Consider the following 14,299-nt stretch of genomic DNA (forward strand, 5'->3'; position numbering starts at 1 on the left):
ATTGCATATCACTGAATTCTAGTACATTGAAAAAATGAAAGAATACTAAATCTACTTAAAAAGGAAAAACTCCAGTATTTTAAGAAAACCATATTAGTTAAAGTGATGCTATGCATTTATTGAGAAACAGTAAACTTAGCTTTTTGTTCTCCTAGAACAGGGCTTTTCAACCGGTGGTATGCGTACCACTGGTGGTACGCGAGCCCCTGGCTGGTGGTACTGAGCCCAGCCTAGCTACTTATAGTGGGGGAGGGAACAATTCGAAATAGAGTCACACAGACCTGGAGATCAGCTGGAGCTGCAAAGCTTGCCAGCATCCCCAGGATCTGTGGCAACATGCTAAATGCAGCTTCTGGTGCAGCCGGAAGAGAAAAGGAGGAGGGCAGAGAGAAGAAAAGGTAAAAAAGGGGCAGACTGGCCTGTTTTCAAGGAACAGTGAGCGGAGCAGCCAGTGAGGAAGGGTGAGTGAGCAAGTGGAGCATTTGGGGGAAGTAGGACTAGCAAGCAAATGGCTCCTGCCCAGCTCGCTTGGGGAAAAAATACTGCTTGCTAAGTGAAGCCCCAGGATCAATGCCAGGTAGCTCGCTGATCCTGGGGTTTCACTTAGCAAGCAACCTCTTTACTGCAAGCAAGTGAGCCGGGCTGGATCAGCATTTCTGAGCGGGACTTCTGAGCGTGGCTCAGCTGATCCCGGGCTCCTGCCCGGCTCACTTGCTTGTGGAAAAGAGGCTGCTTGCTAAGTGAGCCAGGCGAGATCAGCTGAGCAGCGCTCAGAAGTATGAATCAGTTGCCAAGCATCCGAATGTAAATCACATGACCCTGGGGATGCTGCAACAGTCATAAGTGTGAAAAATGGTCATAGGTCACTTTTTCAGTGCCATTGTAACTTCAAACAGTCACTAAGTGAATAGTTGTAAGTCGAGGACTACTTGTACTTTATCATATATATTTTTGGTCAATTTTTTGACACCTTGCTAGGCTGCCTTATCCTAAAAGTGGTACAATGGGTGAAAAGGTTGAAAAACCCTGACATAGAAACAATGGATAGTCATGGTAATAAACAAAACTTACACAACAAAACTCATAAAATTTTGTTTCTTAATAAGCAGAGTTGGGATCCTGGTAGTAGTAGGTATTCATATGCCTGCTTGCTCAAGAAGGTTATTTTATTCAGAAAGAGCAGCTCATTCTTAAGTCTGTTTAGGATGGCTACCTTCAATATCTGAAAATCCAAGCTTGTAGCAAAGGACATTGAGTAGTTTTTCGACTGAAGTTGCCTGTAAGTTTTAGTAACTGAATAAATGCAGACAGGAAATGATTGCATAACTTTTGATCTTCTCCTGTGCTGTAGCTTCTGGGCTTTAAAGTTTCCTTCTAAATGTATTTGTGTATGTTCTGGAGTCTTGGTGAGCACAAATACTTTCAGAAGAACTAGAGGAATCCTGAGATGGTATCCTCAACTTAAAATTGGTCAGTTGGTCACCAGTTTTAGCCACTTAATGCTAATAATAATTGGATTCACTTTCAGTTTCTTGGTGGAATAACAATAAACAAAGTATTCTCTTTTCTTCAGGATTATAGCCCAATAGATCATGCGGTTGCTTCTACAATGGTCCACGAGATGGGTCATAACCTGGGCATGCGTCATGATGGAAATCGGTGTGACTGTGGTGCTAACTCATGCATTATGGCTCCCTGGATGAGGTAAGCATTGAAGAAAAGTTCTAATGCCTTTCCAATCAAGTTATTTTCAAATGTTTGCAATTAATTGTTAAATTAAATATACTGAGAACTTACAAAAATGAAATGATCAGGGAGTTACAAACAGAGTTTGTTTCATTTCTGTGACATTTACCACGTCTAGTTAAAATGTGCTGTATTTAAAAAGGTAGAAATGTTCTCAGCAATTGAATAACCATCCTTCAGTAGCTTCCTCCAAAACCCCAGAGTTTGAAGAAACAGCATAGGAAGCATAGCCAAGGAAACCAAATATTAATATCTCTGATGGATAAAAAGGAAATCAAGTAAGACATTAAAGTCTTTCCTAAAGTGGGAAGCAGAATAGAAAAAAAAATATTATTCTGAATCTGGCAACACCAGGAAGAAAACGATAAATTAGCATCCTTGGGGATTTCCTGCCTCACCCTTTCATCACGGTAGAATATGTGACATCTCTGTCATATATTGCAGTCTTCTGAAATCAACAGGTAGCAACGTGCAGGAAGTCATTGACTTACAACCATTTGTTTAGCAACATTCAAAGTTACAATAGCACTGAGAACAGTGACTTATGACCAGTCCTCGCAATTACAGCTATTGAAGCCTCCCTTCACTCACAGAATCAAAATTTGGGCATTTGGCGACACCCTCGTGTATTTATGACACTTGCAGCATCCTGCATTCATGGGATCCTCATTTGTGACTTTCCCAACTGTCTTCCCATATGCAAAGCCAGTGGAGCAAGCTGGGTCCCTTAATGACTGTGTGATTCACTTAACAAAGTGGCAAAACTGGTTGTAAAACTGAGCACAACTCACTTAACAACTGGTTTCCTGAGCAATGGAAATTCTGGTCCCAGTTGTCACAGCAAGTCAAGGACTACCAATATTTTCTTCCGGGTGGAAGTTTAGGCCTTACTTCATCAGGAAGGAAGAAGAAAAGGAAAAAGGAAACAAAATCTTCTCAGAAATTGTTTTTTGCAAAACTCCCCATAACTTTTGTGTAAGCGTTTTGTGTAGGCTCAGTGAGCATCCCACCTTTGGATCAATTTCTGGTTTCTTCTCCTAAAGCCCAAGGACTTCATTGCCTCCTATTTCATGAAATAGCAAGGAAGTCAAGAAATGTGGAGAATGTCACATAGCCTTTCCTGTCCTTCATGAAGGATTTCTGGGCATCGTGATTACTCTTTAATACTTCTAGACACTTTGTGGTGTTTTGTACAGAAGACTTTGCTTATAAAACAATTTTGCTTAATTAACCCCACCAAAGGGGTCTGCTGCAACTTTGACTTTGGAAGAAGACCATATAGTCTGTTTAATGACCACCATCCAATTCTCTTTGTGTTTTTGTTTCCACCTCCTAACTTGAGGGACAATAATTATATTCCTAATGATTTGAATTAACATTAGGAAGGTGCTTTGCTGGGCTTAGGATGCCATGTTTTGCATCTGTTTAAGTATTCAGCTTCAGAGGACAGTTGCTGATATTATAACCTTTTCAACAAAAGAAATCAACAACAAATACTTTAAGGCCAATAGAGAGTTAGCATATTTAGCTCTCTCTTCATTGTTATAAACGGTCCTATCCCTCCAAAAGAAAAAAAACTGAATCAAAATTCCACTGTTTTCCCTTCAATTATATTATTTTCCTTCCACAGAGAGGCTGACTAAAAATGAAAAAAAAGGCATCCCACTCAAACACAAGACACAACTCTATTAACTAATATCACATGGAGTTCTCATTGCAAATGTATTTTGTTATGAAAGAAAGGAAAGTTAGTGGAATTAAAACTGAGAGAGCATAATATGGGAGTAAGATCAAGGGGTACAAAGAGTTGTCTTAGATATTTTGGTAGCTTTAGAGGGAAAATACACACTATATTTCTTCCTTAGCCATCCCTTTTCCATCTCATCTGTTTTTGCAATGAATTCTGTTCCTAGTCCAAATATGAATGATGTCATGGTCTTATTTTGGTTCATCTCTACAGCGAACCACCTGCCAAATATTTCAGCGATTGTAGTCGGGACTATTATCAGAAGTTTCTTACTAATTTTAAACCAGATTGCACTCTCATCAGACCCTCGAGAACAGATATTGTTTCACCTCCAGTTTGTGGAAATGAACTTTTGGAGAAGGGAGAAGAATGCGACTGTGGCTCTCCTGCGGTAAGTCTTTTGTTTAATTAATAAGAACATGCAGAATTTTCTCAAAAATGGGAACCCTTGAAAAATCATGTGGCTTTCTAAGTGGTTTAAGCCATCCAAGAGGTTAGTTTGTGAATGGCATAGGATTGTGTCCTTTATGGCCACATTATCAGTCGCACAATTTTCTTGAGCGGCTTTCTCCCATAAGAGAGAAAGCAGCTCTGATCCCAATAATATTTTTATAAGAAAAGTAATTTAGTGTTCTTTTTATATTGTTAAAGAGACCTGTAATGGTCTGAGAATGTCCTTAAGAGACAAAAGAAGGAGGAAACATCCAGTTTGTCAGGACCCACCCCAATTCACGTCTTAGGAAAGAAGAACTCTTGGAGACAGGATTGTCCAAGCAGGAACTTTTACTAAAACATGATTGTCAGTGGAAAATCTAGACAGGATCTGGAAACTGTGTTGCAGATTGATACTTTTAAAGTGTCCCCGAGTAAAAACCCCTCCCCTCAATCCATTTGGTCAATCCCAGATCAATTAAGGTTCAGGTGTCAAAACCTTCCATGGGAAAAGGGATCTTCCATGCCTTTACGACATTTACTTCCTCCCCTTCAGATTCCAATCAGAGATACAAACCAGAATCTCTCTCTCCCCCCCTTTCTTTGTTCTTCTCAGTTCAAAGGTTCTTTCCCTGGTTTTTGATGACGGCCTCCAGGCAGGCTGAATAAACAACCTTGCATCTAAAGGATAGGGATGGCCAATTAACATCTTCTCTCCTCCTCCTTGGGAATGGCAGAATCCAGTGAGGGGTGAGATTTGGGGGTATACAGATAGGGCTTTAGGAATGGGATATAAATGGATTCTGACACAGTCAATGGTCATATAAGAAGTAGATTAGGCTGCAGAAGCAATGGGGCATGGCAAAAATCTCAAGAGGGACACCTCCCACCCATTCTCTTGGTCCGTAAAGATGAGGTGGTAGAAATGGACTTTCAGTATTGAAAGATTCTGCTACTGTAACCTTAAAATCAAGGTAGTGTTCATACTCATGGTTGTTGCTTCTTCTCTGGACTACCTCAAAGACTGGCATGATGAGTAGAAAATCCCTCATGAATTAGAAAGGAAGGTTATGTGGGCTTCACAATTAGGAGATGAGGATATTTTTATTTGTTTTATTCTTTTCACATAGGAAATATCAGATAAGGCTCTTTCACAGAGATATGCCATTATATGTTTGCAATAACAAACAGTTTCTTCATTTGCTAGCATGAACCCATAAGAGGGAACACATTGCAGAAATGTATTTTTCATTGGCAGCTTCCCTCTTTAAAATAGACCAATAAAAAAAGATCAGTCAGAAAATTCTATGATATCATGTGATATGTTTTGGTTTTCAGAATTGTCAAAATCCATGCTGTGATGCTACATCGTGTAAACTACGCTCGTGGGTACAGTGTGAATCTGGAGAGTGTTGTGAGCAATGCAGAGTAAGGCTTGTTTATTTTTAACACCAGGAGAGATTTTACCCTGCTCCATTCTAGCTATATAGAAATGTAATATCTCTTGGCTGTGTACTATGATCAAAACATTTTAACCTTATTTCTATCCCTTCTTCCAGTTTATTTGAATCTTATGAAGATTTCCTTAGGGAGGATAATTTAATAACATTTCAGTCTTGTCTCGATCTCAAATGCACTCTTTCGGCATGTTAAATCATGTCTGTGAAAATAATATATTTTTTCTTTGACTGAGATTGCATGGAAACTAAGTTTAAATAAGGGTGAGCAATGTTTGAGATTGGTGCCCTAACTCAGCTTCCTGACTTTCTGGAAGGTTCTAAGAGGTCCCTAGTAATGCTGTGACATTTTTCTCTCTGAGACTTTTAGGATGGAAATTGGTGCAGGAGACTTCTGGGAGTAAAGTTGCCTTTTTACCCCATTAAGTTCTCTTCCTGCTCTGTAAAGCTCTAAATTCAGATGTTTTGGTTGCACATTCTGGAGATGCTGCAGGACCATGAAAAGAGAGGTGCAAGTTCCTCATTCCTTCTTTCTATGTGAGATCCCAGTTGACTCTGTAATGAACTTTTTGACCAGAGTGGCCCAAAAGATTTGTTATTGCCATATTTCCATCACAATCCTAGATTCACAACAAGAGAAGGGAGCCACGTGTTTTTCAGCATGTGACAGAAAATTCGATGAATGCTTCTTTCCATGTAAAGAAATAAAAATATATCAGGAGAAGTTCAGCAATTCACTTTTTGTTGCTTTTTCATGGCAGCCCAATTGATTTTCACTTTATGGTCAGCCAACATGTAGAACTTGTGTTTCAGGAATTGAACCTTTCATTGCAATCATTTCCCCATAGCAAATAAGACAGACTGGGACTTCTAGGCACCACACACAATTCTTATAGGGCAGGGATGCCTTGCTTGGTGATCCTCAAGACAGATGAAGGGGAGGTTTTGAAATGTGTTGTGAATCATGGTTTGACTCTTTGATCTCTGCTGCTGAAGAGTGATAGCTGGAGTATTTTTGATTCTCACCCACAGTTTAAGAGAGCAGGAACAGAATGCCGGGCAACAAGAAGTGAGTGTGACTTGCCTGAATACTGCACTGGCAAATATGCTGACTGTCCTATAGATCGCTTCCATGGGAATGGACAACCATGCCTACAGAACCATGGTTACTGCTACAATGGGAGATGCCCCACAATGCAGAATCAATGTTATACTCTCTTTGGTCCAGGTAAGGCAACTTTAGCATTTCAGAATAGTAGTGTTATAAAAAATTAAGTCAGTCATTGCCATTAATGAAAGAGATCTTTACCCTTTGTATCCATAGTAAATCAACATTACATTTCTGTTCTGTAACACAGTTGGAAGGAGCCTTGGAGGTCTACTAGTCCAACTCCCTGCTCAAGCAGGAAGCCATATAACATTTCCAATCTCTTGTTTAAAAAGTCTCCAGTGTTGGAGCACACACAACTTCTGAAGGTCTTGTCCAGCTGGAATATTTTTTTCAAGAAGAAGTTCTTTCTTGGAAGGCTTTAGAGCCCAGCCCTCCAGATCTTTGAGTTTAAAGCTCCAGTCATCCCTAGAGAACTCGGCCAAAGGTCAAAGATGATGGCAGTTGCAGACCAAAAATCTGGAAAGTCGGACTTTGGGGGAAGGATGCTTTTGTGGGTTGTGGATACATTCCCAAATTGGACAAAGATCTGAGACAATCTCAATGAGAGATAATGTAAATTGATTATGGGACTGTGTGCTAAGAATATTCAAACCCCAAAATTGAAAGTTTCTTTGCATTTGGCATAATAATTGAAGAGACAGATGTTGAGGGATGTGATTCTTGTCACTGATCACTCCTGACTTTCAGACGATTCACAGAATTTTCAGAATGGTTTTATGTTGAAAAAGGCAACTGAAAATAAGTTCCCTTTTCCATATAAAGTAGATAGTTTTCAGCAAAGAGGGAGATTTATCTTGGCCATAGATCAGTGGAGCAGTGAGGATTTGCATGTAGAAAGCCCAAATACAGGTTTCCAGTCACTAATCAAGAGAGTCAGAATTAACAGAATAACTCAGTTGGAAGGAGCGTTGCACATCTTCTGGCAGCTGAACCCCCTGCTCAAGGAGGAAACTGTATACAATTTCCAATCTCTTCTTTAAAACTTCCAGTGTTGGAGCACCCCAACTTCCAAAGGCAAGCCATTCCATTGATTAATTGTTCCAATATGAAATTTCTCCTTGTTTTTAGGTTGGTTCTCTCCTTGATTAGTTTCCATCCATTGGTCTTGTTCTCCTTTCAGGTGTTTGGAAAATAACTTGACCCCCTCATCTTTGTGGCGGTCCCTCAAATATTGGAACACTGCTGTCATATCACCTCTAGTCTTTCCTTTCATTAAATTAGACATATCCAATTTGTGCCACTGTTCTTTCTGTGTTTTAGTCTCTAATCCCCTAATCATATTTGCTGTTTTTCTCTGTGTTCTTTCTGGAATTTCAACATCCTTTTTATATTGTTGCAAACAAAACTGGAATGATATATTCCAAGTGTGGTGTTACCAAAGCTTTATAAAGTGCTAATAACACTTCACATGATCTTCTCTTTATCTCTTCTGCCTCTGTTAGGTCCCTGCCATTTTGGTCCTTTATCATGCCCATTTTTGCATTAAACGTTCCCTTCATCTCTCCAATTTTCTTGAAGAGATCTCCGGTCTTCCCTATTCTATTGTTTTCTTCTATTTCTTTGCACTGTTCATTTAAGAAGGCATTTGTATCTCTTCTAGCTATTCTCTGGAATTCTGCATTCAATTGGGCATATCTTTCTTTTTCTCCCTTGCCTTTCGCTTCCCTCCTTTCCTCAGCTATTTGCAAAGCTTCATCAGACAGCCATTTTGCTTTCTTGCATTTCTTTTTCTTTGGGATGGTTTTGGTTGCTACCTGTTGTACAATGTTGCAAACTTCTGTCCATAGTTCTTCAGGCACTCTGTCTATCAGATCTAATTCCTTAAAAAGAGCCTTGGTGGAGCAGTAGGCTAATGCCTCCTTAAGTAACACCAGCTGCCTGCAATTAGTGCAGGTTCGCATCCCACCAGGCTCAAGGTTGACTCAGCCTTCCATCCTTCCAAGGTAGGTAAAATGAGGACCCAGATTGTTGGGGGCAATAAGCTGACTTTGTAATAATGCCGCTTGGGGGGGGTGCGAAAGCCCTAATAAGCAGGCATATACATGGAATGAAGGCTATTGCTAACCACATTGGTTTGTGCTTAAAATTGTAAGCCGCCCTGAGTCTTCGGAGAAGGGCGGGATATAAATGGGATTAAAGAAAATAAATTGTCACCTCTACTGTATATTCAACAGGGATATGATTTAATTCATACCTGAGTGGCCTAGTGCTTTTCCCTACTTTCTTCAATTTAAGCCTAAACTTTGCAATGAGAAGCTCATGGTCTGAGCCACAGTCAGCTCCTGGTCTTGTTTTTACTGACTGTATAGAGCAGACATGTCAAACACAAGGCCCGGGGGCCGGATCCGGCCCGCAAAGTGGTTTCATGTGGCCCGCGAAGCCATCCTGGAAACAGTGAGGGAACGGCCCCCACTGCCTTGGCCCTGGCCCAGAGACCCTCCTTCTGCCAGAGACCCTCAGATCTGTCCCACTCCTGCCCAGGCCCCCATAGGCACCCTTGATGCGAACGATGTAGAACTGGCCACACCCACCCAGTAGGCCACGCCCACCCTGGCCATACCCACCCGGCCCCCTGAGGGCAACCACAATGCTGATGCGGCCCTCAATGAAATTGAGTTTGACACCCCTGGTATAGAGCTTCTCCATCTTTGGCTGCAGAGCATATAGTCAATCTGATTTCTGTGTTGACCGTCTGGTGATGTCCATGTGTAGAGCCATCTCTTGGGTTGTTGGAAAAGAGTGTTTGCTATGACCATTGTATTCTCTTGACAAAATTCTATCAGCCTCTGCCCTGCTTCATTTTGTACTCCAAGGCCAAACTTGCCTGTTATTCCGGTTATCTTTTGGCTTCCTACTTTAGCATTCCAATCCCCCATGATGATAAGAACATCATTTTTGGGTGTTAGTTCTATAAGGTGCTGTAGGGCTTCATAGAACCGGTCAATTTCATCCTCTTCAGCACTGGTGGTTGGGGCATAAACTTGGACTACTGTGCTATTGAATGGTTTGCCTTGGATTCAAACTGAGATCATTCTGTCATTTTGAGGATTGTATCCCAGTATTGTTTTTCGTATTCTTTTATTGACTATGAAGGCTACTCCATTTCTTCTGAGGGATTCTTGCTCGCAGTAGTATACCTGATGGTCATCTGAATTAAATTCACCCATTCCTGTCCATTTAAATTTGCTGATACTTAAGATGTTGATGTTCAATCTTGTCATCTCTTTTTTGAACACGTCCAGCTTTCCTTGATTCATGGATCTTACATTCCAGGTTCCTATGGAGAAAAAATCTTTACAGCATTGGACTTTCCTTTCACCATCAGACACATCCACAGCTGAGCGCCCTTTCGGCTTTGGCCCAGTCGCTTCATTCTTTCTGGCACTACTAGTACTAGCCCTCTGCTCTTCCCCAGTAGCATATTGGACGCCTTCTGACCTGAGGGGCTCATCTTCCAGCGTCATATCATTTTGCCTTTTGTTACTGTCCATAGGGTTTTCGTGGCAAAGATACTGGAGTGGGTTGCCATTTCCTTCTCCAGTGGATCACGTTTTGTCAGAACTCTCTGCTATGACCTCTCTGTCTTGGGAGGACCTGCACGGCATAGCTCATAGCTTCATTGAATTACGCAAGCCCCTTCGCCACGACAAGGCAGTAATCCATGAAGGCGTTTATTTTGTTAGATAGGGTCAACTGTTGAAGTCTCTCAAGATCCTCCTGGATCCTAAGCCTATCTTCTGGAGGGATGGCTATTCCCGCCACCTTGGTGTTGTCTGTAAATTTGATGGGTTGCCCTTCTATCCCCTTGTCTACATTGTTCATGAGGGGTCAGATGGCATGTGATCATGATTTGGAATCCGAACTGCAAATCAGAACATTGTTTCACTTGCATGATCAATCTATCAATTGGATTATTAAATAAATGGAGACTTGCTGGATTATTTCCATTGCTTTTAAAATGGAAACACTTAGTTTAAACAAAGAAATCTTTATTTTGGTCACTTAAATAGCATAAAATGATTGAACATTCCAAATAATGGAAATAGCTCAATCTTTTGCAAGTAATCCAGCTGTATTCAGAAAGGCTTATGCCCAGGAATTGTCAGGCCTCAAACCAAGGATGACACAGGATGGTTCTTCCAAGCTGAGTTCTTTCTTTTTTCACTGCTGTAGACAAAATCTTGCTGGACTAAGGACTCTACTACCTGCACCTACAACACACTCTATGGATAATTAGTGAGGAGCTGTCTTCACCCTCTTTCTCTCACATGTAACATGGGGGCTGAATTGCCTCTTGTTCATCTGGACTGCACCCCCTCCCACCTGGGGATCCCCCTCCTCACTGCATTCCAGCAGAGGAATGTATCTACAATAGTGTTAAACTTGGAAAATGGAGGATCAGCACCCAGAGGAATGAAGCTGCACTCAGATTCCCCTCCAGCCATTGATTTACTGTGGGGTCTTATGCAACTTGCATAAGGCTTCAGCTTTTATGTCCACAAAATGAAATGAGCAAGTTTAGTGTAGCACTGTGTCAGATAGAGGATGATTCAAGCCTACTGAGGATTAGATAAATAATGGATTACAAAACAATAGATAAGGAAATAATATTTACTCTGAGATTTCTTAAGTCAGTGGTTCCCAACCTTTTCTATATCCTGCACCCCTAGAACCCTTTTGATATATTCTCACACCCCTTACAAAAGTTCGAAATAATGGCAAGGAATTATGCTTATAACTATAATTTTGAAAAGCCAAGTTTTTGCCTGCCCTGGAATATCATCTTGCACCCCCAGGGGTTGCCAACACTGCTGAAGCCATTCTTCACCCTGCTGGCATGATACACGCTCAGGTTCCTCACTTTCTCTTGCAGATGCAGCTGTGGGTCCAGATAGATGTTTTCAGTGGAACAAAATTGGTCAAGATATTTACTACTGCAGAAAGGAAAATGGTGTACCGATACCCTGTGCACCAGAGTAAGCAATCTAAATTATTTCCTGCTATGATGATGATATAAAATAAGGATAATATAAGAAATATTTTTATGTCCACATCTGTTGGAACTTGATTCTATCACCTGGCTAAAACAACAGAAATGTGAGTTAATTTCTGCATGGCTAATTTTCCTTTTTTTAAAAAAAACCTTTTTATTAATTTTCCAGTATTATAATTATATCTTTGAAAAGCAATGTGGTGACTGAGTTACAATAATTCCATTACATACAAATATTATTAATACAAATCTCCATCTATTGCAGCCAATATTTCCTCTCTTCTTTCCCTTAATACATATTGTCTCTTGTTTAAATTAGTAAATATTCTATCTGTCAGCTACTTAATAATTTTATATGTCTTATTTATTTTGACATTCCATCTTTTGGACCATCAATAATCTTACAAATTTTCCCAGCTTTAATTTTGCATTGATATTTAAATTAAACATTTAATATTTTTCATTTCCAAATTTTTAAATGACCCCAAATCCCTTTGTCATAATTCCCCCATCTAGTATTGCGCATACATATAATATGATATAATACATATGATATGATATTGTTGCCATTACAGAAGCATGGTGGGACGAAACCCACAAATGGAACACGCAGCTAGAGGGATTTAAATTATTTAAAAGAAATAGACTAAACTAGGCCGCCCAACCAAACAGAGGAAATAGATGAACTTTTTGCTAGTCAGTTAACTAAGGTATGTAGGAAGCACATCACAATAGTAATGGGGGTCTTTAATTACCCTGATATCAACTGGGAGACAAATTCTGCACCAAGTGGAAGATCTAACAGATTCCTGACAAACCTAGCAGACAACTTTCTCTCCCAAAAAGTAGAGAAGGGAACTAGGGGATTAGCCATATTGGATTTAATTCTCACTAACAGAGATGAAATGATAGAAAGTGTCAAAGCCACAGGAACCTTGGGGAGAAGTGATCATGCAATATTGGAATTCAACATTATGGAAGCACAAGCAATAGAATACAGACAAACTAGAGTCTTGGACTTTAAAAGAGCTAATTTCAATAAACTTAGAGAGACCATGGGAAGAATTCCATGGATGAGAATCCTAAAGGGGAAAACAACTCAAGAAGCTTGGGAAATTTTGAAAAGTGAGATAATAAAGGCCCAGTCTAGCACAATACCAACAAAGAAGAAAAATAACAGCTTTCAAAGGAAACCAGCATGGCTGCATAAAGAACTCTCTGATAAACTGAAAGATAAAAGGGACAAGTATAGGAAGTGGAAAGAGGGGCACATAACTAAGGCAGAATATCATCAAACAGCCCGTGCCTGAAAAGATGAAGTGAGGGAAGCTAAGGCTCAAAATGAACTAAGGCCTGCAACCAAAGTCAAAAATAACAAAAAATGCTTATTTCAACATATAAAAAACAAGAAAAAGGTTAAGGAAATGATTGGTCCATTAGTGGGGGAAAGTGGCAAGAAGGTGACAAGCAACAGGGAGAAAGCAGAACTATTTAACTTGTTTTTTGCATCTGTCTTTACACAAAGGGAAAAAAACAGTCCAACCTACCCAAACCAGTGCCATAAAAAACAGAATAGAAACGCAAGTTAAGATAGGCAAGAAAATGGTAAGTGAGCACCTGTCCAGCCTAGATGAGTTCAAATCACCAGGACCAGATGGATTACAGACCAAGGTTCTCAAGGAACTGGCAGACGTGATCTCAGAACCACTGAACTATATTTTTCAAAGATCCTGGAGCACTGGGGAACTACCAGAGGACTGGAAGAGAGCTGATGTAGTTCCCATCTTCAAAAAAGGGGAAAAAAACAGATCCAGGAAACTACAGACCTATCAGCCTGACCTCAATACCTGGGAAGATTCTGGAAAAGATAATCAAACAACAAATCAGTGAACACCTTGATGAGAACAAAGTTATCACTAAAAGCCAACATGGGTTTGTCAAAAACAGATCGTGCCAGACAAACCTTATTGCATTCTTTGACCAAGTGACAAAACTAGTGGACCCGAGGAATGCTGTAGATTTAATTTACTTGGATTTCAGTAAGGCATTTGATAAAGTAGATCACAACCTACTACTTGATAAGATAGAAAAATGTGGGTTAGATAGCATCACCACCAGATGGATTCCTAGCTGGCTGACAGGCCGTACTCAGCATGTGGTCCTCAATGGAACTGCATCTACATGGAAGGAAGTGTGTAGTGGGGTGGCCCAGGGCTCTGTTCTGGGCCCAGTGCTCTTCAACATCTTCATCAACGATTTGGATGAGGGGATAGATGGGGAACTCATCAAATTTGCAGATGACACCAAGCTGGCAGGAATAGCCAATACTCCAGAAGATAGGCTTAAGATACAGGAGGATCTGGACAGACTCGAACACTGGGCACTATCTAACAAAATGAAATTCAATGGTGAAAAAAGTAAGGTTCTGCATTTAGGCAGGAAAAATCAAATGCACAGGAATAGTATAGGTTGTACCTTCCTCAATAGTAGTAACTGTGAGAGGGATCTCGGAGTCTTAGTGGACAATCACTTAAATATGAGCCAGCAGTGTGCTGCAGCTGCCAAAAAAGCCAACACAGTGCTAGGCTGCATTAACAGAGGAATAGAATCAAGATCACGTGAAGTACTAATACCACTTTACAATGCCTTGGTAAGGCCACACCTGGAATATTGCATCCAGTTTTGGTCACCACGATGTAAAAAAGATGTCAAGACTCTAGAAAGAGTACAGAGAAGAGCAACAAAGATGATTG

General features: G+C 40.4%; 1 protein-coding gene across 3 annotated transcripts in view; it reads left to right on the forward strand.

The window, feature by feature from the left end:
* LOC310643888 (zinc metalloproteinase-disintegrin-like daborhagin-K) overlaps positions 1-14,299 on the forward strand; it is a 129,108-nt gene that overhangs the window by 19,742 nt on the left and 95,067 nt on the right. Inside the window, exons 11-15 of one of the 3 annotated variants that reach the window (XM_083368553.1) lie at positions 1,574-1,704; positions 3,707-3,884; positions 5,264-5,353; positions 6,415-6,610; positions 11,427-11,529. The exons of 1 other annotated variant lie outside the window; for it this stretch is intronic. In XM_083368553.1, coding sequence (XP_083224679.1) covers positions 1,574-1,704; positions 3,707-3,884; positions 5,264-5,353; positions 6,415-6,610; positions 11,427-11,529 — 698 coding nt within the window. The remainder of the gene's footprint in view (positions 1-1,573; positions 1,705-3,706; positions 3,885-5,263; positions 5,354-6,414; positions 6,611-11,426; positions 11,530-14,299) is intronic. One more of the 3 variants, XM_083368552.1, reaches the window with a different exon arrangement.

Source organism: Vipera ursinii, assembly GCF_947247035.1.
Source record: "Vipera ursinii genome assembly, chromosome: 8".
NCBI classification, from domain to species: domain Eukaryota; kingdom Metazoa; phylum Chordata; class Lepidosauria; order Squamata; family Viperidae; genus Vipera; species Vipera ursinii.